Source organism: Canis lupus, chromosome X, assembly GCF_048164855.1.
Source record: "Canis lupus baileyi chromosome X, mCanLup2.hap1, whole genome shotgun sequence".
Taxonomy (NCBI): Eukaryota; Metazoa; Chordata; class Mammalia; order Carnivora; family Canidae; genus Canis; species Canis lupus.
This window is the reverse complement of record NC_132876.1, coordinates 48,014,028-48,040,669: the sequence shown is the minus strand read 5'-3', so window position 1 is coordinate 48,040,669 and position 26,642 is coordinate 48,014,028. Positions and strand designations below refer to the sequence as shown.

At 40.6% G+C, this 26,642-nt stretch overlaps 1 protein-coding gene across 20 annotated transcripts in view; it reads left to right on the top strand.

The window, feature by feature from the left end:
* Positions 1–26,567, top strand: part of GPRASP1 (G protein-coupled receptor associated sorting protein 1) — a 48,303-nt gene extending 21,736 nt beyond the window's left edge. For 9 of the 20 annotated variants that reach the window (XM_072815389.1, XM_072815387.1, XM_072815391.1 and 6 more), the window contains 5 exons: positions 20,141–20,227; positions 20,781–20,860; positions 20,994–21,094; positions 21,187–21,261; positions 21,788–26,567. In XM_072815389.1, coding sequence (XP_072671490.1) covers positions 22,099–26,211 — 4,113 coding nt within the window. In that variant the 5' untranslated portion in view covers positions 20,141–20,227; positions 20,781–20,860; positions 20,994–21,094; positions 21,187–21,261; positions 21,788–22,098 and the 3' untranslated portion in view covers positions 26,212–26,567. The other 11 variants (XM_072815394.1, XM_072815393.1, XM_072815377.1 and 8 more) reach the window with 7 other exon arrangements.
* Positions 26,568–26,642: the final 75 nt, after the last annotated feature.

Sequence of the window (26,642 nt, the reverse complement as noted above, 5' to 3'; positions counted from 1 at the left end):
TATTCAATCTTTTTACTAAATATAGGTTTATGCACATTTTCCAATCTTTCATGATTCAGTCTTGGTAGGTTGTGTTTTTATGAGTGTTCATTTCCCCTATATTATCCAATTTTCTTTGTATGCAGTTGTTCATAGTATCTCTTTATAATGCTTTTTATTTTTGTGATATTGGTAAAGTTTCCATTTTAATTTATGATTTTAGTAATTTGAGTCTTCTCTTTTTTTCTTTGTTAATCTAGCCACAAGTTTGTCAAGTTTGTTGATCTTTTGAACTAAGTTTCAGTTTCATTGATTGTTCTCTATTTTTATATTATATATATTTATTACTTTCTCCCATCTATTAGCTCTGGATTTCATTTGCTATTCTTTTTCTAATTCCTTAAGGTATATGGTTTAGTTGTTGGTTTGAGATATTTCTTCTTCTTCTTTTTTAAAAGATTTTATTTATTCATGAGAGACACACAGAGAGAGGCAGAGATGTAGGCAGAGAGAGAAGCAGGCTCCCCACAGGGAGCCCAATGTGAGACTTGACCCCAGAATTCTGGGATCACACCCTTAGCCGAACGCAGACATTCATCCACTGAGCCACCCAGGCATCCCAGATCTTTCTTCTTTTTAATGCAATTAATTAGAACTATAGCACTGGTTTTGCTGCATCCCATAGTTATTCCTATGTTTTGTTTTAACTTTCATTTCTTCAGTTATTCTTTAAATTTCCTTTGTGATTTTTTCTTTGGCCTTTTGGTTGTTGAAGAGTGTATCATTTAATTTTCACAAATTTGTGAAGTTCCCAATTTTTCTTCTATTGTTGATCTTTAATTTCATTCTAATATGATCAGAAGTGGTATTTTGTTTGATTTCATCCTTTTAAAAATATTAAGACTTGCTTTGTGGTCTAACATATAGTCTATTCTGGAGAATGTTTCATGCGTACCTGAGAAAAATGTGTATCCTGCTGTTGTTGGATGGCATGTTTTTTATGTCTATTAGATCCCATTAGTCTGTAGTGGTTGGTATTCAAGTCCCCTATTTCTTTATTATCTTCTGTCTGGTTTTCTATCCATTATTGAAAGTGGGGTTACTGATGTCTTTATTAATGTAGAACTGTCCATTTCTACTGTCAATTCTATAATTATTTAATATATTTTGGAAATCCAGTGTTTTGTGCATATGTCCATAATTGTTACATTTTCGTGAATCGGCCCTTCCTTTTCAATATATGCCTCTTCTAACAGTTTTTGAGTTTCTTTTTATAGCTCCTGTAACAAATTACTACAAATATAGTTGCTTACAACAACATGAATTTATTATCTTAGTGTTCTATAAGTCAAAGATCCAAAATTAGTCTTACTGGGCTAAAGTGAAGGTATCAGCAGGGCTGCTTCCTTCTGGAGGTTGTGAGATGAAAATCCATTTTCTTGCTTTTTTTGAGCTTCTAGAGTCTGCCTGCATTCTGTGGCTAATGGCCCTTTCCTCGAATTACTCTAACCCTTGATTCTATTGCCTCATCTCTGTCTTCTCTCTTTCACCTTCTTGTCTCCCTCTTTTAAGGATCCTGTACTTACATTGGTCCATCTCATAATCCAGGATAATTAACCTTCCTATCTCAAGAGCCTTAACATAATTACATTAGCAGAGTAGCTTCTTGCCATGTAGGGTAACATACTGATAGGTTCCAGGGATCAGGACATTGGCATACTTGGGGAGGGGAGACATTATTCAACCTACCGCATCACTTATAGTAAAGGCTGGAGTCACAGAAAACAGTAAAGCAAGTTCCAGATAGGTAAATAAATGCTGTGGTAAAGCAGGCTACTCATATACTTTGAGTTTTGGGCATTATTATGGACATCTTTGACAGACTTCCATCCAGTCATCACCATGTCACCATCCATGAATTCATAAAAGGGTATATTATAATAAGTAAAAACAGAGGAGTGTCAAACTCCCCAGGTTTCCTTTAAAAAGTGAAATTTGAAAAAAAAAAGTGAAATTTGACCATTCGGAGTTTCACCTCACAATGAACTATAAAGCAACTTGGAAACATGTCCTTTGGTGGAGTTTCTAGAAATATGATAGGGGTTCATTTTAACATTGTCTTTTCCATGATAATTCACTGTTATGGTCTGAATTGTTCCTAAATTCATATGTTGAAGCCCTAATCTGGTATCTCAGAAGGTGATTATATTTGGATACAGGGCAAAGAGGTGATTAAGTTAAAATGAGGCTATTGGACTAGGCCCTAACACATTCCTATGAGTATCCTTATAACAAGTGCAAATTTGAACACACAGAGGGACACCAGACATGCATGCACACAGAGGAAGGACCTTATGAGGACATAGCAATAAGGTGGCTATTGAAAGCCAAGAAAAAGAGGCCTCAGGAGAACACAAACCTGCTGACACCTTGATCTTGGACTTCCAGCTTCCTGAACTGTGAGAAAGTAAATTTCTGTTGTTTAAGCCAAGCAGTTTGTAGTATTTTATTATGATAGCCCCAGCAAACTAATACATCCTCAAACTTTCATTTATTGGCTCAGCATCTTATATCAGCCTGAGAAAAAAGAAGCCCCATCTTTGTGGTAGATATATAGAATTTTGTGGAAGCTTCTTTAAAATTCCAAACTGTATAAATCTTAGCAAACCTACAGCATTTTTTAGTATTATGTTCCAGCATGGTGGTGTACACATTAGCTTTCCACTTGCTTTAGATAGCAGAATGGGGGGGGGAACACTGTGAGACATTTTCATCTTCAACACAAAATATCATCTCCCAATAAAATAGTCTAAAGATTTTTAATGGGGTGCTCCTTAGTCTGTTTGGTCAATGATAGAAGCATAAAGCACAATAACTCTGCCCAAATTTTTAAATTATGGTATTTGATTTATATAACCAACAACAAAAAAGCACCTAAGAGTTCCAGAGACATTTACATATTCAGCAAATATTTATTGAGCAATCTATTATGTGACAGGCACTATTTCTAGTTGTTGGGAGTATATAGAACAAGATAAAGTGTCATACTCATGGAGCTTACATTTAAGAATGAAGGAAAACATAATAAGTCAATGTATAAAATATGCAATATAATATTTAATAGTGATAAATGCTATGGGGAAAAATAAAATATGAGAATAAAGTATATTTGAAGGGGGAATACCATTTTACATTGGATAATCAAAGAAATTCTCTCTGAGCAAGTATCTGAATGAAATGAGAGAATGGACCATGAAACTATCTTAGGGAAAATCATTACAGACAGTGGGAACAACAAATGCAGAGCTCCTTGGGTAGAAATATGCTTGGTGTGTTCAAGAAATAGCAAGGAGGCCAATGTGGCTCAAATGGAGCAAACAAAGGGAGGATGGTTGAACGTGAGTTTAGAGTGATAGCCAGGGGCCAGATCATATGAGATATTGTAAACCTTGGAAAGAAGTTTGGATACTATTCTAAGGGCTATGGGGAGCCATTAGAGGATTTCAGTAAGTGGATCAGCATGATATGACTTGTGTTTTTAAGGGATAAACCCGGCTACTGTGAAGAGAATAGACCCTTGGGAAACAAGAATGAAAATAAGGAGAAAAATTTGGAGGTAGGAAGAAATCAGTGGTCTAGGTAAGAGATGATAGTCTCTTTAGCTTGGACTAAAGTGTTAGCTGTGGCTATGGTGATGTGTCCAGCTTTGGCATATATTTTGGAGGTAGAGACAATGGAGGTTGTGGATGAATTGAATATAATGTAAGATAAAAAGTGGAATCAATGATTATTCTGAAGCTGAGCAACTTAGTAAATAATCATTTATTAAGATGGGGGAAGACTGGGAGTAGCAGGTTTCAGGAGGAAGCTCAGGAGCTCAGGTTAGGACATGTTGAGTTTGAGATGCCTTTTACACATATACTTGGAGATGAAAAGTAGGCAGTTGGATATATATAAAAATCTAGGATTTTTGAGAGAGATCCAGATTAGAGATAGAAATTTGAGACTCATCAAGGAATGGATGGTGTTTAAAGCCATGATACATGATGAGATCACTAAGAAATATAGAATGTGTATGTAGTAATGGAAGAAGCCCAGAGATTGAGTGCTGGAACATTTCAGTATTGAGATAGAGGAGATGACAATGAAATAGCAAAAGCAACAACAAAAAAGAAAGCTAAGCATGTGCAGTCAGGAGTACCCAGTAAATTAGGAGAAAAACCAGGAGAGTATGGTGTCTTGGAAACTAAGTCAAGATATTTCAAGAACGGAGTTTTCAACCTTGCCCAACATTACTGATAGGTAAGGTGATCAAATATCCCTATTTTTCCAGGACAAGCCCAGTTTATGAATTTTGTACAGGAATAACTTGTTAACAACACTTTTTAAAAAGTTTTCTTTTTACTCTCAGAAATGTTTTGATTTGAATGATAAATTATATGGTCACTAGGATAATAGGTCAAGATGAGGATTGAGAATTGATTATTGGATTTACCAACACAGAGAACATTAGCAATCTTGATGAGCAGTTTCAATAGAGCAGTGAAACTTCATTAGATGTTGAAGATGAAGAAATAGAGTAGTATTAAGAAAAAGGAGGAGACAGTGTCAATAAACCACTGTTTTGAGGAATTTTGCAGCAAAATAAATGCAGTGGTAGCTATGGAATGATATGAGATAAAGGAAGAAATTTGCTTTTAAGATAGGAAATAGTAAAGCATGTTTAAATGTTGATGGGGATGTTTCACTAGAGAGGGAAATTTTTATGGTAAAAGAGAGAGAGAGAGAGAGAGAGGGAGAGAGAGAGAGAGAGAGAAGGAAATTTTGGAACAATGACCATGAGTAGAAGAGGTGGGACATTATCCAATGGAAATATGAAGAGGCTGGCTTTAGATAGGATCATGGCCAGTTCATTCACAGAACATTAGAATAGGAAGAATTTATGGGCACAGATGCAAATGGTGAGTAGACATGGTGGTAGGAGTTTGTGGAAGGTCTCTTCAAATTCCTTTTATTTTTGCAATGAAATAAGCAAAGTCATCAGCTGAGAGAAAGTAATTTGGGTCTGAGGAGAGAAGAGAGGATGTGATATCTTTTTTTATTTAGGTGAAATATATGTGACAAAATTTTCCATTTCAACCATTTTTAAGTGAACAATTAAGTGGCATTAATTACATTCACAGTTATACATCCATTACCACTATTTATTTCAAACATTTTTATCATGTTATGGGTTGAACTGTGTCTTCCAGAAAAGATATGTTAGAGTCCTAACATACACAAACATCAACTCAAAATGGATTAAAGACTTTAAACATGTGGCCTGAAACTCTAAAACTCCTAGACAAAAGCATAGGGGAAAGGCTTCTTGATATTAGTCTTTGGATATAGTACCAAAGCCACAGGCAACAAAAACCAGAATAGACAAATAACATTATATCAAACTAAAAAAGCTCATGTACTGCAAAGGAAATAACAGAATGAAAAGGCAAACTACAGAATGAGAGAAAATGTTTGCATACCATATATCTGGGGGGGGGCTAATACCCAAAACGTATAAGGAATTTCCACAACTCAATAGCAAAAAAAGAAGAAGGAGAAGGAGAAGGAGAAGGAGAAGGAGAAGAAGAAGAAGAAGAAGAAGAAGAAGAAGAAGAAGAAGAAGAAGAAGAAGAAGGAGAAGAAGAAGGAGAAGAAGAGGAGGAGGAGGAAGAGGAAGAGGAAGAAAAGAAAAGATATAGAAGCAAAACAGGCAAAGGGCTTGAATAGACTGGTGCAGCCTCTCTGGAAAACAGTATGGAGGTTCCTCAAAAAGTTAAAAATAGAGCTACCCTATGACCAAGCAATTGCACTATTAGGTATTTATTCAAAGGATACATACATAGTGATTCAAAGGGGAACATGCACCCAAATGTTTATAACAGCAATGTCCACAATAGCCAAACTATGAAAGAGCCCAGATGTCCATCAATAGATAAATGGACAAAGGAGATGTGGTATGTATATACAATGGAATATTATTTACTCAGTCATCAAAAAAGAAATATTGCCATTTGCAACAACATGGATAGAACTAGAAGGTATTATGCTAAGCAAAACAACTCAGTCAGAGAAAGACAATTGTCATATGATTTCACTCATTTGTGAAATTTAAGAAACAACAGATGAACATAGGGGAAGGGAAGGGAAAATGAAATAAGGTGAAAATAGAGAGGGAGGCAAACCATAAGAGACACTGAACTCTGGGAAACAAACTGAGGATTTCTGGAGGGCAGGTGGGTAGAGGGAAGGGATAACTGGATGATGAGCAATAAGGAGGGCTCTTGATGTAATGAGCACTGGGTGTTATATGCAACTGATGAGTCACTAAATTCTATCCCTGAAGTTAATAATACAGTATATGTTAGGTAAACTGAATTTAAATAAAAAAGTTTAAGAGATAAAAAAATGAAGATATACAAATGGCCAACAGTTATAGAATAGGTGCCCAACATCACTAACCACCAGGGAAATGCAAATCAAAACCAAAATGAAATATTACCGTCCTAACAGATGGTATTATAAAAAAAAAGTCACAAGTGTTAATTAGCAAGGATTTGAAGAAATTGAAACACTTACACATCATTGATGGCAATGTAAAATTGTGCAGCCATTATAGAATACAATATAGAGGTCCCTAAAACATACATAAATACATACATACATGCATACTTATCTTTCTAGATAGATAGATAGATAGATAGGTAGATGGATAGATAGATAGATAGATAGATAGATAGATAGATAGATAGATAGATAGAACTACCATATCATCTAGCAATTCCATATCTGGGTATATATCCAAAAAAAAATTGAAATCAGGATCTCAAAAGGATTTCTGTTCTCCCTTATTTATTACAGCATTATTCACAATATCCAAGATATGGAAACAACCCAAGTGTCCATTGAAAATTGAATAATAAAATGTGGTATACCTAGAATTGAATATTATACAGCCTTAAAAAAGAAGTAAATCCTGCCATTTGTAATAACATGGATGAATCTGTAGGACATTATGCTAAGTGAAATAAGGCAGTGACAAAAGGACAAATACTACATGATTCCACATCAAGATTGTGATAGATTCATATAGGTGATATCTAAAATTATCAAACTCAGATGTGGATAGTAGAGTGGTGGTTAACAGGGGTTGGAAGGAGGGAGAAATGGGAAGTTGTTGAGGATGTATAAAGTTTCAATTGTGCAAGATGAAAATGTCCTAGAGATTTGTACAACATAATGCCTATAATAATACAGTTTTGTGCACTTAAAATTTAGTTAAGAATGGTAGATCTTGGGCAGCCCAGGTGGCTCAGGTTTAATGCTGCCTTCAGCCCAGGGCGTGATCCTGGAGACCCAGGATCGAGTCCCATGTCAGGTTCCCTCCATGGAGCCTGCTTCTCCCTCTGCCTTTGTCTCTGCCTCTCTCTCTGTGTCTGTCATGAATAAATAAATAAAATCTTAAAAAAAGGAATGGTATATATGGTATATATGTCAATAAAGCTGTTTTAAAAAGTCATCATTACACTTAAGGTCATCAAGCTTTCTCCTATGTTATCTTCTGGGACTTTTTTAGTTCTCCTTTTTATTTAGCTCTGTGATCCATTTTGAATTATTTTTTGTAGAGTATAAGGTCTGTGTCTAAATTCGGTTTCTTGCATGTGCATGTTCATTTCTTCTAGCACCATTTGTTAAAAAGACTATCTTTGCTGCATTATATGCCTTTGCCCCTTTGTCAAAGATTAATTAACTGTATTTATGTCTGTATATTTCTGGACTCTCTTCTGTTCCACGGATCTATTTGTCAAATCTTTTGTCAGTATCACACCATCGTGATTACTGTAACTTTATAATAAGTCTTGAAGTCAGGTAATATCCGTCCTCTGACTCTGTTCTTCTTCAATATTGAATTAGCTATTCTGGGTCTTTTGCCTCTTCATATAAACCTTAGTACCAGCTTGTCAACATCCATAAAATAATTTACTGGGATTTTTATTGCGATTGCATTGAATCGATAGACCAGGTTGAGAAAGACTGATATCTTGACAATATCGAATCTTCCTATCTATAAACACGGAATATCTCTCCACATTTATTCAGTTCTTCTAAGATTTCATTTTAGTTTTCCTCATATAGATCTTGTACATATTTGTTAGATTTATACCTATGGACTTCATTTTTTGGGGTGCTAATATAAAAGGTATTGTGTTTTTAATTTCAAGCTTCACTTGTTCATTGCTGGTATATAGGAAATCAATGGACTTTTGTATATTAGCCCTATCCTCTAGCCTTGATACTATCACTTATTACTTCCAAGAGTATTTTTTTGTCTATGTTTTTCCAGTTTTCTATATAGACAATCATGCCACCTGCAAATAAAGGCAGTTTTATTTCTTCTTCCCAATTTGTATTCCTTTTATATTCTTTCCTGGGATTAATGCATTAACTGAGGATTCTAGGACAACTTTGAAAGGGAATGGTGGGAGAGGACGAACATCCTTGCCTTTTTCCTGATCTTCCAAGTTTATCACTATTAAGTATGATGTTAGCTATAGGGTTTTTGTATATGTTCTTTATCAAGTGAAGGAAGTTTTGCTGTATTCCTGGTCTGCTGAGACAACTTTATTCTTCTGCAGGTGGATATCCACTTGTCCCAGCACAGCTTGTGAACAGACAGTATTTTCAATAAATGGTGATTGAATTCCAGTCAGATGAATGTGAGATGAAATGATGTGAGCATTTCTTGACCACGGATTTTAAGAAGAGTGTGGACTACCTCTACTCTTTTTTTTTTTTCTCATTTTGCTGTGTAGAAGCAGACGTTGATGATGTCCTGTCATAGCAAAGCAGTAAGTGATGGTTAGGTAATGAGAAACATAACAAAATGTACTATGGACTTATATATATATATTTTTTTCTATTTTAAAAAGTAATTTGACATTCAGTTAACTTAGATTTGCTGACAGTGTGGAAATTCAGGATTTCTTATCCCTTCAAAGCTAATAACCTTAGCTTACCAGCCCTTTTAATTCCAGAAATCTTCAAGAGGCACTCATAATCCCATGTCCTGAATTATGGTTTTCACATGATTTTTCCAGGTGTTGTTGCCACATTAAGCTTTACTATCCCAAACACTTAAGTTCCTCCAATGACTCCCTCGAATTTTCTCATTCCAGAGTCCTCATGATGTCAGAGTTGAGTACTACTCTAAACTTTAAATGCATGTTGTAGAGGAATATATTTTCCTCTCTTTATGTTACACTTTATAGGTGGGATCTGCACACCAGAGTTTTACAGAGTGATATGCAACAGTTGTTTCTGGAATAACTTGCCTTTAAAAAAATTTTTTTTAATTTATTTTTTATTGGTGTTCAATTTACTAACATACAGAATAACCCCCAGTGCCCGTCACCCATTCACTCCCACCCCCCGCCCTCCTCCCCTTCCACCACCCCTAGTTCGTTTCCCAGAGTTAGGAGTCTTCATGTTCTGTCTCCCTTTCTGATATTTCCTACCCATTTCTTCTCCCTTCCCTTATATTCCCTTTCACTATTATTTATATTCCCCAAATGAATGAGAACATATAATGTTTGTCCTTCTCCGACTGACTTACTTCACTCAGCATAATACCCTCCAGTTCCATCCACGTTGAAGCAAATGGTGGGTATTTGTCATTTCTAATAGCTGAGTAATATTCCATTGTATACATAAACCACATCTTCTTTATCCATTCATCTTTCGTTGGACACCGAGGCTCCTTCCACAGTTTGGCTATTGTGGCCATTGCTGCTATAAACATCGGGGTGCAGGTGTCCCGGCATTTCATTGCATTTGTATCTTTGGGGTAAATCCCCAACAGTGCAATTGCTGGGTCGTAGGGCAGGTATATTTTTAACTGTTTGAGGAACCTCCACACAGTTTTCCAGAGTGGCTGCACCAGTTCACATTCCCACCAACAGTGTATGAGGGTTCCCTTTTCTCCGCATCCTCTCCAACATTTGTTGTTTCCTGCCTTGTTAATTTGCCCCATTCTCACCGGTGTGAGGTGGTATCTCATTGTGGTTTTGATTTGTATTTCCCTGATGGCGAGTGATGCAGAGCATTTTCTCATATGCATGTTGGCCATGTCTATGTCTTCCTCCGTGAGATTTCTGTTCATGTCTTTTGCCCATTTCATGATTGGATTGTTTGTTTCTTTGGTGTTGAGTTTAATAAGTTCTTTATAGATCTTGGAAACTAGCCCTTTATCTGATATGTCATTTGCAAATATCTTCTCCCATTCTGTAGGTTGTCTTTGAGTTTTGTTGACTGTATCCTTTGCTCTGCAAAAGCTTCTTATCTTGATGAAGTCCCAATAGTTCATTTTTGCTTTTGTTTCTTTTGCCTTCGTGGATGTATCTTGCAAGAAGTTACTATGGCCGAGTTCAAAAAGGGTGTTGCCTGTGTTCTCCTCTAGGATTTTGATGGAATCTTGTCTCACATTTAGATCTTTCATCCATTTTGAGTTTATCTTTGTGTATGGTGCAAGAGAGTGGTCTAGTTTCATTCTTCTGCATGTGGATGTCCAATTTTCCCAGCACCATTTATTGAAGAGACTGTCTTTCTTCCAATGGATAGTCTTTCCTCCTTTATCGAATATTAGTTGCCCATAAAGTTCAAGGTCCACTTCTGGATTCTCTATTCTGTTCCACTGATCCATGTGTCTGTTTTTGTGCCAGTACCACACTGTCTTGATGACCACAGCTTCAGAGAGTTAGAACAAATTATTTTAAGATTTGTGTGGAATCAGAAAAGACCCCGAATAGCCAGGGGAATTTTAAAAAAGAAAACCATATCTGGGGGCATCACAATGCCAGATTTCAGGTTGTACTACAAAATTTGTTTTTGTTTTTGTTTTATTTTGTTTTATCTGCTTTTGTTGTGACAGACATATAGTTGAGGGCATATGCTAATCCAGGCAAAAATAAAAGTCCTAATCCCAAATGTGGCCATTAAAATAGCTATACTTCCCTGATGACAAGGTGTTGTTTCTGGACTGAGGTCATTGCGCCTGGCTCTGTTTTCCCTCAAGATAAACTCTCTTAAGGCAGAACCCACTCTAAATGTGACCTGAAAATATTCTTGGGTCAGGTCTCCCTACAAGTTTTTTTAATGTGCCTTGTCTCATGTAGTGGACACAGGCTGAGATCTTTCCCTGAGGCTTGTAAGACTACGGAAGCAGACATCTTTTGAGCCAGTTTCATCAAATAGTTCACAAGAACTGAACCCAGCTTTCTTGGTCCTGTGAGGGACTTGGGTTCCTGTGTAAAGCTCCTGAAACTCAGAGATAGGAGAATGGATAAATTCCAAGAATGCATAGTTTGGCTCTATCTTAGACAAAAGGGAAATCTTAGATGGAAAATTTGCCTGAGGCAAATGAAGGACAGAAGAGAGACAAATTAACTTAAGTGGGCAAAAAACGGGTCCATGACTCTGATGATTGAGAGACAAGAGGAAATTATTTGACCTGCACAAGTAAAAGGATATGCTAGTTTGAAAGTTCACAGGCATGTATGCAGCACGGTGGGGGTGGGGGGTAGCTTGGGGCACAGCTGCTTCTGTATCCCTCCCTGACTTAATGCTTGGAGGATTATTTTGTTCTAAAGTTGTTCCATAAGTCCCAAGCATATGGTGGGGGGTGGGAGGGAGAAAAGAGGTAGGATTTTTCATTTATTAGGATCTGAGAATAGAGAGCCTAGGGTTCCACACATACACTCCTTATTGGCTAATTTAAGGCATAAGATTGGGAATTAGGACAGTGAAGGAAAAAGCAGAATGAGTCAAGAGCTCAGTTGTTTCATTTAACCAGGGCATTTTGAAAGGTACCTTCATGGATGGGGGTGGCGGAGTTCCTTATCTGATTGTTTTGCTAGTAGGTGGGTCATACACCTAGCAGTGTGTCTATACGAGATGGATGTCTTTTTTTAAGTTTTTATTTTAATCCCAGTTAGTTAACATACAGTGTATATTAGTTTAAGGTGTACAATTTAGTGATTCAGGAGTTCCATACATCACCCAGTGCTAATCACAAGTGCATTCCTTAATCCCCATCACTTATTTAACCCATATTCCTACTCACTTGCCCTCTGGTCACCACTATTTTCTTTCTATAATTAAGAGCATTTCTTGATTTGTCTTTCTCTCTCTTTTTATTTCCTCTGCTCATTTGTTGTGATGCTAAAATTCCACATATGAGTGAAATCATATGGCATTTCTCTTTCTCTGATTTACTTATTTTGCTTAACATTATACTCTCTAGCTCTATCCATGTCATTGCAAATGGCAAGATTTTGATCTTTTTTATGGCTAATATTACATTGTATTTATACCACATCTTCTTTATCCATTCATCAATAGATGGATACTGAGGCTGCTTCCATATTTTGGAAATAATGCTGTAAATGATGCTGATATAAACATAGGGGTGCATGTATCTCTACAAATTGGTGTTTTTGTATTCTTTGGGTAAATACCTGATAGTGAGATTGCTGGATTGTAGGGTAGTTCTGTTTTTATCTTTTTGAGGAATTTCCATACTGTTTTCACAGTGGCTGCACCAGTTTTTGCATTCCTGCCAATAATACGAGAGGGTTCCTTTTACTCCACATCCTCACCAGTGCTTGTTGTTTCTTGTGTTGTTGATTTTAGCCATTTTGACACGTGTGAGGTCAAATCTCATTTGCATTTTCCTGATGATGAATGATGTTTAGCATTTTTTCATGTGTCTCTTGGCCATCTGGAGGTCTTTTTGGGAAAAAAATGTCTCTTGTCATGAGCATGCTATAAAGGTGCATACATGACTTGTATTTTTCCAGAATGTCAGTTTTATTCAATCATAAGACAAAGTTAATCACAGTTATAAAGCAGGTTCCAGTTTCCAAACTCTGTGATTAAACTTGGCTTTTTACATAACACATAGAGCAGAACGTAAGCAAACCACACAACAAACAAGATAAAAGAAGGGTATAGGAAGTTAATGAACCAAATGGGAAGTTAGTCTGTGAGCACACAGTTGAGATAAGGCCAGTGTAGGTTGGCTCTTGGCACTAACTGCATATTATGTTCAAGCAATGAAAGATCTCCATTCTGTTTGGAGATCAATTGGGCAGAGCCTTTGATGGCAGTTGCCTTTTTTTAAGTGGTCAGACATAAAGGGGTCATGTCTGAAGAGTCTATAACAGTTTGCTGTAAAAATCCTACCCCCTTTAAAGGGATTTAATCGGTCTTGAGCCCCTGCAGACCTCCTGTGGTTCTTCTTGTTATCAGTTCTGTGGTGTCAGTTGATGCTGGTCTCTGTAATATCTCATGGCTGTAGTGTATTTAACTCCTTGAGTCATTGCTTGACATAGGCCCCTGCTTGACACAGACTCCTGCTTAACATGAGAGACTCCATTTTGCTTTCTACATCTGTTCATGTCTTCTCCCCAATTTTTGAATGAATTATTTATTTTTAGGATGTTGAGTGGTATCAGTTTTTTTAATAGTTAATATACAAAGTTTTATTAGTTTCAGGTATGCAATATAGTGATTCAACAATTCTATATATTACTGAGTGCTCATTGAGATAAGTGTACTCTTAATGTCTTTTGCCTATTCCACCCATTCTTCACCTGCCTTCCCTCTGGTAACCAGCTGTTTCTTCTCTATAATTAAGAGTCTGTTTTTTGTTTTTTTCCCCATTTTGATCTTTTGTTTTGTTTTTTAAACGCCACATATCAGTGAATTCACATGATATTTGTCTTTCTTTAACTGACGTATTTCACTTAGCATTATACTCTCTTGCTGCAACTTATTTTGTGTGGCTGAATAATGTTCCACTATCTATATATCTATATCTATATATCTATATCTATATCTATCTATCTATATCTCCTACATCTTCTTTATCCATTCATCTGCCCCTGGACACTTGGGCTGCTTCCATAATTTGGCTATTGTAAATAATGCTACAGTAAAAATAGGGGTGAATATATCCTTTTAAATTAGTGTTTTTGTATTCTTTGGGTAAATACCTAGTAGTGTGATTACTGGATCATAGGGTAGTTCTATTTTTAAATTTTTGAGAAACTTCCTACTGTTTTCCACAGTGACTGCACCAGTTTGTATTTCTACCTACAGGGCATGAGGGTTCCTTTGTTCCTACATCCTTGCCAACACTTGCTATTTCTTGTGTTTTTTATTTTAGCCATTCTAATTCATGTGAGATGATATCTCATTGTAGTTTTGATTTGCATTTCTCTGATGATGAGTAATGTTGAGTATGTTTCCATATGTCTGTTGGCCATCTGGATGTCTTCTTTGGAGAAACGTCTGTTCATATATTCTGTCCACTGGATTGTTTTTTGGGCGTTGAATATTGTAAGTTCTTTTATATATATGTATATATGTATATATATAAAATATACATATATATTTTATTGAAGTTTGATTTGCCAACATACAGTATAACACCCAGTGCTCATCCCATCAAGTGCCCCCCTCAATGTGCGTCACCCAGTCACCCCATCCCCCTGCCCACCTCCCCTTCCACTACCCCTTGTTCGTTCCAAGAGTTAGTAGTCTCTCATGTTTTGTCACCCTAATTTCTCCCACTCATTTTCCCTCCTTTCCCCTATAATCCCTTTCACTATTTTTTATATTCCACGTATGAGTGAAACCATACATTGTCCTTCTCCGATTGACTTACTTCACTCAGCATAATACCCTTCAGTTCTATACACGTCGAAGCAAATGGTGGGTATTCGTCATTTTTAATGGCTGAGTAATATCCACTGTGTGTATATAACATCTTCTTTATCCATTCATCTTTTGACGGACACCGAGGCTCCTTCCACAGTTTGCCTATTGTGGACATTGCTGCTATAAACATTGTGGTGTGCAAGGTGTCCCAGCATTTCACTGCATCTGTATCTTTGGGATAAATACCCAGTAGTGCCATTGCTGGGTCATAGGGTAGCTCTAATTTTAACTCTTTAAGGAACCTCCACACAGTTTTCCCGAGTGGCTGTACCAGTTCACATTCCCACCAACAGTGCAAGAGGTTCTCCTTTCTCCACATCCTCTCCAACATTTTGTTTCCCGTCTTGTTAATTTTCACCATTCTCAATGGTGTGAGATGGTATTTCATTGTGGTTTTGGTTTGTATTTCCCTGATGGCCAGTGATGCAGAGCATTTTCCCATGTGCTTTTTGGCCATGTGTATGTCTTCTTTGATGAAATTTCTGTTCATGTCTTTTGCCCATTTCATGATTGGATTGTTTTTTTTCTTGGGTGTTGAGTTTAGTAAGTTCTTTATAGATCTTGGATACTAGCCCTTTATCTGATATGTCATTTGCAAATATCTTCTCCCATTATGTAGGTTGTCTTTTAGTTTCATTGATTGCTTCCTTTGCTGTGCAAAAACTTGTATGTTGATGTAGTCCGAATAGTTTATTTTTGCTGTTTCCCTTGCCTCAGAAGACCTAGTTAGAAAAACTTGTTATGGCTGATGTCAGAGAAGTTGCTACCTGTGTTTCCTTTTAGGATTTTTATGATTTCAGGTCTTATATTTAGATCTTTAATCCATTTTGAATTTATTTTTATATAAGATGGAAGAAAGTGATCCAGTTTCTATCTTTTGCATGTTGCTGTCCATTTTTCCCAGCACCATTTATTGAAAACATCTTTTTCCCACTGACTGTCTTGCCTCCTTTGTCAAAGATTAATTGACCATATAATTATGGATTTATTTCTGAGCTTTCTATTCTGTTCTTTTGCTCTGCTTGTGTGCCAGTACCATACTATTTTGATTACTACAGCATTGTATTATAATTTGAAGTCCAGAATTGTGATGCCTTCAACTTTGCTTTTCCTTTTTAAGGATGCTCTGGAAGCTTGGGGGTCTTTTGTGCTTCCATACAAATTTTAGGATTGTTTGTTCTAATTCTATGAAAAATACTGCTGTATTTTTGAAAGGATTGCATTAAATGTATAAATTGCTTTGGATAGCATAGACATTTTAACAGTATTTGTTCTTCCAGTCCATGAGCATGGAATTTCTTTCCATTTCTTTGTGTTGTCTTCAATTTCTCTCATCAGTATTTAATAGTTTTCAGAGTACAGGTCTTTCACATCTTTGGTTAGCTTTATTCCTAGGTATCTTATTATTTTTGGTTCAGTTGTAAATGAGATTGTTTTCTTAATTTCTCTTTCTGATGCTTCAATATTGCTATATAGTAATGCAAGATTTCTTTACTTCAATTTTGTACCCTTTCACTTTACTGAATTTGTTTATCAGTTCTAACAGTTCTTGATGAACTCTTTAGAGTTTCTGTATATAGTATAATGGATGATTTTTTGAAGTGGATAACTTGGAAATCAAAAGCTCAGTGTCATGCACTTACACTAGATTTATAGTTATATAACTAGTCAATGTTATATAGGTGCTAGTGGAGACACTGAGGAGTGAAACTTTGGCTGTTGCAATCATACCAGAATTCATTTTAGAAGGAAGTAAATAGACTATTACTTAGCAGCCACAGAGACATATGACACCGTCATGTTTCAATCTTTTATATGTTCTCACATATTAAAGATGGCACTTATACGATTTATACACACAAAGTGCTAACACATAAAGAGCATAAAATAGGACATTTCACAGTTTAATTAATATTAAATAGCGATAGGGCCTGTTCTGCAAATCCATTGAGAACAAATTGTCCAACAAATTTTCAAAGTCTCACATTGTAACCAGTCAGCTTCTGGTAGATCCACTCCTCTGTCAGTATATGTCTTGGGATGAATACCTGATAACCTTGATAATTATCAGACAACTTTATGCTGGTATAACTACAAAATTTTTGGATAAGAAATTGAATAAGAAAGGTAAGAAAGAAACTACAAGTAGATGTAGCTTCCACAAGAACAGGGATTTCTTTCACGATTGTTTCTACTCTGATTCCAGTGCCTAAGATAAAAGTATTCATATGTATTTCTTGAATTAATGAAAGGCACCAGAGACTTTAAGAAAGTGAAAGAACAGTTCAGGGAGGTAAAGACCTTCACACACACCCACAGATCCCAGCAGAGCTCAGACTCCCTTCTTCAAGCCTGGCATTCAACCAAGAGGGTATGCTATGGAACAAAGAAAAAAATGATCCACAATTCAACTAAAGCCATTTAAACAGCACAGTAAAAAGAAGCCCTCCTCTGATAATTGATATCCACTGTCAGTCCAGATACTGTATAGAATCATCTCCAGATATTTTTATCACCTAAATATTGCACAGTTATAATAAATGCTTAAAAACAAAACTTGAAATGAAAATATCTGAAAATTCCTGGAATGAAATTAAAATATCTGAAAATTCCTGGAAAGAATATGGTTCCCTTTTCATCCTCAAAAACATCAGTGATTTTCAGCAAATGGGGACTTTCTTCAAGATAAACCTCAAAGGCCACTGCAAAAATCTCTTCTTTAGAAAATAGAGACGGGGGTTGCTGGAGAGGGTGGTTATAGGGGTAAGAGATGAGCCCCCAAGGTGATCTTCCCAGGGGTTCAAGGCTAAGTAAAGTAAGTCAAGGGGAATGGACTTTATCAACATGGTGAGTAAATTCAGTTCCTACTGCTGTTGTCAACACATTACTACATTCTTGGCAGCTTAAAATAACACAAAAGTATTATCTTACAGTCCTGGATGTTGGGAAAACAACAAGGATCTCACTGGTCTGAAATGAAGGCGATGGCCAGGATTCATTTCTCTGAAATGCTTTTGCCTTTTCTAGCATCAGGAAGCTACCTGCATTCCTTGGGCCTTGGTTTTGTTTCATCTTCAAAGCCAGCAATGCTTTCTCTTTCTACTTCACTGTGACACTGACCCTTCTGCCTACTTCTTCCACATCTGAAGTACCTTTGTAATTACACTGGCCAGGAAGAGACCCAGCATATTTTTATTTTAAATTCAGCTGATTAGTAATCTTAATTTCGCCAACAATCTTACTTCTCCTTTGCCCTGTGACATCACATATTTACAGGTTCTGGAAAATAGGATATGGACGTCATTGAGGGACCTTTATTCAGCCTATCACAGTGAAAGTGCCATTTAATTGGGTTTAAAATGGGCACCAGCAGGTTTGTGCTCAACCACAGTGGAGCCTAAACATGTTGCTCTGTTTGTGCCATGGAGCACAGAAAGGAAGGGCTCAAGACGACAGGAAGGATGTAAAGGTAAAGAAATGAGAGGATTCAAGAACCACCAGGCTTCTGTCTTGGGGCAGTAGGTACAGGATGACGCCTTCCTCCAAAGTGTGGCTGGGGAAACTAGACAGGTGTGTATGGCAAGTGGCTGAGATCCAAGCTGGTTCTAATCCCTGCCACATTTCCACACTGCCGAAGATCGTGAGAGCTTGGATGGGACTGCAAGAGACTTGATAGCCCAGTTGAAGAGGAGCCAGGACCAGCCCGGCACCGGGCCACGGGGGCAACAGACAGGAAAGATCGTATGACCCAGTGCGGGTCCTGATAGGGAAAAAAACGGCCCTCCTTCTTGGGCAACTAACTGTGAGGACCGCGAAATGGCAAAGCATGTTACCGTTTTTTTTTTTTTTTAATAAATTAATTTTTTATTGGTGTTCAATTTACCAACATACAGAATAACACCCAGTGCTCATCCCGTCCATGTTACCGGTTTGAATGAGGCGGGGAAAACAGCAGTGTGGCAGAAAGAATGGGCGCAGAGCAGTGGTTGGTTTGCTCAGGTTACAGGTGTGTAGATCGCCTTCCATTAGAAAAGGCGCAGTGGTGAGGCCTCCATGGGAACCCCCGCCCACCTTCCTCCCTTCCGTGGCCCCGCGAAGCAATGAAGGAAAGGGCCACCCCAGGACCTCCGGGGCAGTCTGGGCTTAGGTCGTCTCTCCCCTTGCAGCCTGCTGTCCTGACAGCCCCTCGCCCACCAGCCTCGAGTGAGGGTGGCGGACGGAATGGGGGAGGGGGGCAGGCAGACGGTGAGCAGTCTGGGGGCTCTCCCACACCGAGGGGCGGTTGATATCCATCCGCTGCTGCCTGCAGCGCACTTTCTCCGCCCTTCCCCCCCCCCGTCCCCCTCACCCCCGGTCTCTCGATGCTAGCCCCCACCGCTAACGGTCCCCCGGTCCCACATATCGCGGTGCCAGCAGTGAGGGGGTGGTCGCCGCCGAGGTCTGTCTGCAGAGGCGGGCTGCTGTGAGCCCGCCCCTTAGGCTGGGGCTCCTCCCGGCCCCGCCCCCTCTGGGTCGGAACTAGGGTGGGCCGGGGAGGGGGCGTCGAGCCCATTCGTGCCGTATCCCTCCGCCCCCCTTCCCGACACCCTCGCCGCGAGCGTTTCGTGCCGCATCCTGCGCAGCCCCTGCCCAGTTTGGTGCGGCAGCGCGGGGGGGGGTGGGGGGGGGCGGGACGCCTCTTTGCAATTGTGGCCGCACGCAAGGCGGTGGGAATCCGGGTGAGGAGCTCTGAGAGGAGGGGGAGCCCAACGACCGGCACCTTGAGCCTGTGAAGGCAAGTGGGGCTGTCGTGGGGTGGGGGAGGCGGGGAGGCCCCCACTGTCGCCCGCTTCCAGCCCTCCCGGACCCCAGACCCTGGCAGCCTGGCAAAGAGGAGGCGACCCGGTCGTAGCTGGTGCCTGAGAGAGGTGCGCAGCGCCACGGGACCCCTGGCGAGGAGAGGCGACGACCCGCGCGGGCCGGGCCCAGGGCACGGGGCTGGCCGGAGAGGCTGGCTCCCTCGGATCCTGTGGAGACGAACTGCGCCCTCCACTCCGCAGCCACCTTTCCAGGGACCCGCGACCCGCCCTCGACGGTGCCTGTGCCGGGGGAGAGCTCTGGGGGGAGGCTGCCGAGGAAGAAATGGCGGAGCGGGTGCTGGGGTGGGGGGCGCCCAGGGAAGCCGCCGGGGCGGGAGAGGGGGGCGGCGTCCGAGCGCTGTGCCCCGCTGGCGGGAGCGGGTGGCGGGTGGAGTTGGCCACTCCGGGCCCTGATTCTGGAAAGGGCCCTATTGGGCCCGCGCCGCGGGTGCCGTCCCTTACCACAGGCGGCTGATTGATGCCAAAGTCTTCTCTCTGCGCGGTAGGTCTGGCGGTTTCGTCCCGCAGGGTGCATCTGTAAAGGAGAGGCTTCAGAAAAAGGAGGAGCAGGACAATGGCCTGGATTTCTGGAGGTGTGTGTGGAGCTGGGGGCGGGGGGCGGCGGTGGGCAGCAGCCACAGTGTGGAGACCCGAATCGGGGTGGGGTGACTGCGACCAGAACAGGTCAGGCATCCAGGAATACCTTGTAAAATTCTTCTTTGTATTAGCTTTCTAAGCACTTCCCTTGTCTTCCTTCCTCACCTCCACCCAAAATTTGTGGCAGGAAAAGATGGACTAGGAGGTGAGGGTGAGACAGAAGAAGTAATTGCAAGTGCCAGTCACATTCTGTTTTTTGGAGTATGTTGTGTACTTTTCCTCCTTTCTGTAGTACAGAGCAAGGGATTTTGAACACCTAATGGTGAATCTTCAGAATTGGAGATGGGAATAATTGGACGTGAGTGATGTGAGGAGTTGTTACTTAGAACCCTGAAACAGAGGGCCTAAATTAAATGAAAATATTCTATCAACAGAACCCTAAATGTTAGAAGATAATATGGATATTCTTATCTTTAGTATTGTTCAGTCAGCTAAGCACTCAGTTGCCACCATTATTTCCTAAACGTTTGCCTTTGTGTCTGCCCATAGACCTGCTTTAAGGCTGTTCACTTCTGTAAGGAAGGAGAGGAGGAGAAGACTGGTTCAAATCTCTGGAGGTTAGTGTGAAGGTGGGTAAATCAGGGGAGTACTACAGAGTAAGATCATGGCAAGTGTCTTTGATCCAAGTGGGTCTCCTCCACCTCTCCTGCTTGCTGCCAGATTTACACACTGCCACAGCATGTCCTTGTCTATTTCCTGCAGGAGATATTAGCAATATTGGGGTAGGTGTAGATTCTCTGTAGAGGAGAGGAGAAGACCTACCTGACAGCAAAGACCAGGAAACAGCAATTTGAACTCTTATGGTAAGGGAGAGGTTTACATCAAAGGTTGGCATGCCCTCTTATCTATCTAGCTATCATCCTCCATTCTCTTCTTTATTTTTACTTATTCCTAGGATAGCCTACAGGCTGCTTTAGGGCTTAACACTGGAATCAAGAAAGGAGGGGGAAATCACACCACATCCATACAGGTTGGTATGAAAGTGGGTACAACTTTGGGCAGGGAAGTGGAAATCAACACAGGCCCAAGAATGATTAGGGTATTCTAGGGGGCTCCCAAACCTCTCTCATTGCCAACACTCACCAATTTCACACCTGTTTTATATTAAGCAAATAACATGGCAAACTCGGGTAAAACATGGGTGAAATGAGGGTGACAGAAGACTTTCTTTTTTTTTTTTTATTTATTTATGATAGTCACAGAGAGAGAGAGAGAGAGAGAGAGACAGACAGACAGACAGACACATAGGCAGAAGGAGAAGCAGGCTCCATGCACCGGGAGCCCAATGTGGGATTCGATCCCGGGTCTACCAGGATCACGCCCTGGGCCAAAGGCAGGCGCCAAACCGCTGCGCCACCCAGGGATCCCGACAGAAGACTTTCTACTAGTCTAACTGTCCCACTAAACATTCAAGGTCCAGTCTCTCTCTGTGAATCTCTGTATGGAGCAACACAATTAGTAGAGATTCAAAGCCCCATGTCATTCTCTTTCCTTAGATCCACCTCCAGTGGCAACTCTGGTGGTGTTGGAATTGCTGCTGACCACCACCCTCAACAGGTCTGCACCTACCCAGGAACATTCATCGTTCCCCAGCTTGATTGTGCCTCTTCTGCACTTTGTGAGGCTAGGCTTCGGAAGGAGGTTAATTGACTGCTGGACTGGTGATTGACTCTAACATTTGTTTCCAACTATACCACCTGAATCACTGAAAGATTAGAGTGTGAAGATACAAAACTGGGAGAGATCTGTAGTAGAGGCTGAGACTGGGGTAGGGCTATTTAACTGGGCCTCTTCTGTAAATTATACCATGACTAGGGCTGATATTAAACCTACTGCCCAGGCAAAGCCTGAAAGGAAGGCTAGAGAAGAGGTTGGGGGTGGGGCTGAAAGAGAGAATGAAGTCCCATTGGTGGTCAGACCCAAGGTTAGGACCCAGGTACAGGTAATGCTTGGGGCAAGGCCTAAATCTGATGCCATGGTAGTAGGTGGTGTAAAGCCCAAAGCTGAAGATATGGTAGTAGGTGTGGTGCATCCTAAGAATGAAGCCAAGTTGATCCCTGGGGCAAGGCCCATAGATAAAGCCCATTCATGGGCCCAGACTGAGTTTGATGGTAAAGCAATGTTGAAGACAGAGGGAGTGTCCCAGATCAATGCCATAGCTTGGCCTACGGTCAGTACAGAATCTGGGTCAGTTGCTGAATCTAAGATTTTATCTCTGGATAGGGAACCAATCAGTGTGGACATTGAGTCCTTTCCTAGCACCAAAGTCAAGTTCCAATCAGGAATACAGCCTTTGTTTGGGTCAGAGAAGACCAGTGTGGGGTCTTGGTGGTACCCCAGGCCTACATCCAAAGAAGAGTTCTCTCACAAGTGTGAACACAGAGAGGATCTGAATTCATGGTTCTGGAGTGGAGAAGAGGTCAGTACAAATTTTCATCCTAGAGGCAGGGTAAAGGGCAGTCCCAGATCTAGAAGCATGGCCAAAGAAGAGGCCATGTCTAGGCTCAACACCAATCAAGAATTTTATATTTTGTCTAGTTCTAGCTCTGAGGATGAATCTAATAAGACATCCTGGTTCTGGACCAGAGAAAAGACTAATATCTGGTCCAGGCCCAAGGAAGAGACCAATAACAGGTCCAGGTTTAGGTCCAAGAAAGAACTCTATGAGTCCAGTTCTGGATCTGAATATGAGGACAATGTGAAGTCCTGGTTCTGGGCTAGAGAGGAGGCCAAATCCAGGTCCAAACCCAGAGCCAGGAAAGGGGCCAATGTCAGGGCCAGGCACAGGGCCAAGCAAGAAGATTACATTGATTTTGTGTCTGGATCTATAAATGTAGTAAAAAAAGAATACTGGATTTGGCCTGGAGAAAAGGCTCATAACTTGCCAAGGCCCAAATCCAAGAAAGAGGCCAGGGCCAGAATAATAGCTAAGGAAAAGCCCAAACCTAAGGCCAGGGCCAGGTCCAAGCAAGAAGCCAGGTCTGAGGAAGAGTTCCTCATTGGGACCTGGTTCTGGGCTACAGAAGGGTCTAATGTAGTAGGTGGGGACAGTGTCAAGTACAATTCTCAAGTGGAGGATGAGTCCATTGTTGGCTGTTGGTTCTGGACTGAAGAAGAAGCCAGTATGAGGATTGATGCCAGCAGTAAATCCAGACCAAGGACTGAGGAAGAGTCTATTAGCAATTCCATGTTTGTGTCTGGGGAAAAGACCATTATGGTAACTGGGGTTGAGACCAACTCCAAATCTATGGTAGTATGTGATAAAGAAAAAGTCATTGCTGATTCCTGTTTCTGGGCTAGTGAAGAAACCAACCTAGAGGCTGAGGAAGAGACCATTTTTGAGCCTTGGTTTTGGGTCAGTATTGAGGCCAGTGTAGAATCTGATGTTAGAGCCAACTGTGCATCCAGGCCAAGGTCTGAGGAAGAAGAGGTTATTGGTCCCTGGTTCTGGGATGGAAAAGTCAATACAGAGGCTGAGTTTGTAGAAGAAGCCAATCCAGAAGATAAAGAAGAGACAATATTCGGGTCCTGGTTTTGGGCTGGGAACCAAGCCCAGATAGATTCTGGGTCTAAAGTGAGCTGTGACACCATGCCAGGAGCTGAGGAGCCCATCATTGGGTCATGGTTCTGGGAAGGAGTAGAAGCTTGTGTGGGGACTGAGGTCAGCAACAAGTCTAGCCTGAAGGACAAGGAAGAGGTTATTATATCATCTTGGTTTGGGACCACAGAAGAGGTCAGTATGAAGTACGGTACTGGTGCCAGATGCAAATTTATGGCAAGGGCTGAAGACACCAATAATGAGTCTTGCTTCTTGGATGAAGATGATCCATGCATGTATACTGCCAATGGAAGCAGCTGGAAGTCTAGGCCAGAGGAGGAACAGGAAACTGTTGATTCATCATTCTGGTCCAGAAAATACACAAGCCCAGAGACCATTATAGGGCCCTGGTTATGGGCTACAGAAGAGGTCAGTATAGATGATAGGACTGGAGAAGAGGCCAAGCCACTGATGGAGGAAGAGACCATGATCACATCCTGGTTCTGGAAAGGAGATAAAACCATTAGAGAGGCTACAGATGAAGAATCCAGGCCAAATGCTAAGGAGGAAGACATTATTGGTTCTTGGTTCTGGGCTGGGGATGAAGACAGGCTCAAGATAGCAGCTGAGGCTAGAAAAGAGGACAGGCTGGCAGCTGAGGAGGAAGCTATTGTTGGGTCTTGGTTCTGGGCCAGAGAAGAGATGATTAGGAAGGAGGCTGGCTTCTGCAACAAATCTAGTCCAGAGGCTGAAGAGGAGGTATCCACTGTTGGTTCTTGGTTCTGGGCTGAAGAAGAGGCCAGTCTGGAGGCAGGAGTCAGTTTCGAGTCCATGCCAGTTACTGAGGAAGAGGAAGTCATTTTTGGGTCCTGGTTTTGGGCTGAAGAAGACGACAGTATAGAGATTGGGCATCAGGCAACAGGTGAGAGCAGGTCAAGGACTGAAGAAGAAATCCTTTTTAGATCCTGGTTCTGTGCTGCAAAAGAAGCCAGCATAGAAGCAGAGAAATGCTGTGTATCCAATTCAGAGGATGATGAGATAATTTTTGAGTCCTGGTTCTGGTCTGGAAAGAAGGACATTAATGAGACTGGAACTGTTGTTACCTGTGAGTCCAGACCAGAAAATGAGGAAGGGATAGTTGTTGGGGCCGGGTATGAGACCAGCCAGGAAACCAGGACAGTAGCTGAGGAGGATGAGGCCATAGTGGGGTCCTGGTTCTGGGCAGGAGATGAGGCCCATTTTGAATCAAATCCTAGCCCTGTGTTCAGGGCTATCTGCAGTTCTGGGTGTTCATTTGAGCAGGAGCCTGATGCTTCACGCGGGCCTCAGAGCTGGGAAGAGGTCACTGTTCTGTTCAAGCCTGGTCCGTGGGGTAGGGTTGGTTTCCCATCTCCAATCCCCTTTAGGTTTCCAAAAGAGGCAGCATCTCTGTTCTCTGAAATGTTTAGAGGAAAGCCCAAGCACATGGAACTTACCCCAGAATGGGAAGAGCAGGAATCTTTGCTTCAGCCTGATCAGCCTGAACCTGAGTTTCCATTTCAGTATGATCCATCCTACAGGTCAGTCAGAGAAATTCAGGAGCATCTCAAGGCCAGGGAGAGTGCAGAGCCTGAGAGTTGGTCCTGTAGCTGCATACAATGTGAGCTTAAAATTGGTTCTGAAGAGTTTGAAGAACTCCTTCTATTAATGGACAAAATCCAAGATCCTTTTATTCATGAAATATCAGAAATTACAATGGGTTTGAGAAGTGCTTCTCAATTTACTCGAGATTTCATTCGGGATTCAGGTGTTGTCTCACTTATTGAAACCTTGCTCAATTATCCTTCGTCCCGAGTTAGGACAAGTTTTTTGGAAAATATGATTCGCCTGGCTCCACCTTATCCAAATCTAAACATGATTCAGACATATGTATGTCAAGTGTGTGAAGAAACCCTTGCTTACAGCTTAGATTCCCCTGAACAGCTATCTGGAATAAGGATGGTTAGACATCTCACTACAACTACTGACTACCACACACTGGTTGCCAAGTATATGTCTGGATTTCTCTCCTTGTTAGCCATGGGCAATACCAAAACAAGGTTTCATGTTCTAAAAATGCTAATGAATTTGTTTGAAAATCCTGTCATGACAAAAGAATTACTCCATGCTAAAGCAATGTCAGAATTTATGGGCCTTTGTAACAGGAAAGAGACAAATGACAATATTCAAGTTCTAGCGATGTTTGAGAATATTGATAACAATATCAAAAAGGAGACAGTATTGTTCACTGATGATGATTTCAGTCTTGAGCCACTTATTTCTGCATTTCATGAAGTTGAGGAATTTGCTAAGGAACTGCAAGGCAAAACAGATGATCAAAAGGACCCTGAGGCAGACCAATAAAATTAGTATGGTTAATCATTTGCCTTTGTCCTTATGTTCCTGAGTTAACAATTCCTCGAATACTGTTTTGATTTACATAGTTGGTTCTGTGTTGTAATGTACATCTTTATTGCTAACACTGACTTTACCCAACTCTGTATGAGCTGAATCATTTTGATGCCAAATGAATATTAGAACTGAAAGCACATTTGTTGATATTTGTGTTTTTGTCCAGATTGTGACATTTAGTATTTAAGCTAAAGTGAACTGAGCCATCCTGAGTAAGGCAGCTACCCTTCTGATTGTCATTCTAGTTTATTGAGGTCTATTTGAGTTTTGTTTGTGTTTTCAATAAAGTTGTGTTAAAGTTGTCAGAAGTCACCCCTATGCCTGAACTTAAGATACAGAAGCAAAGATAACACAGGAACACATACAGGTAATTAATGTATAAA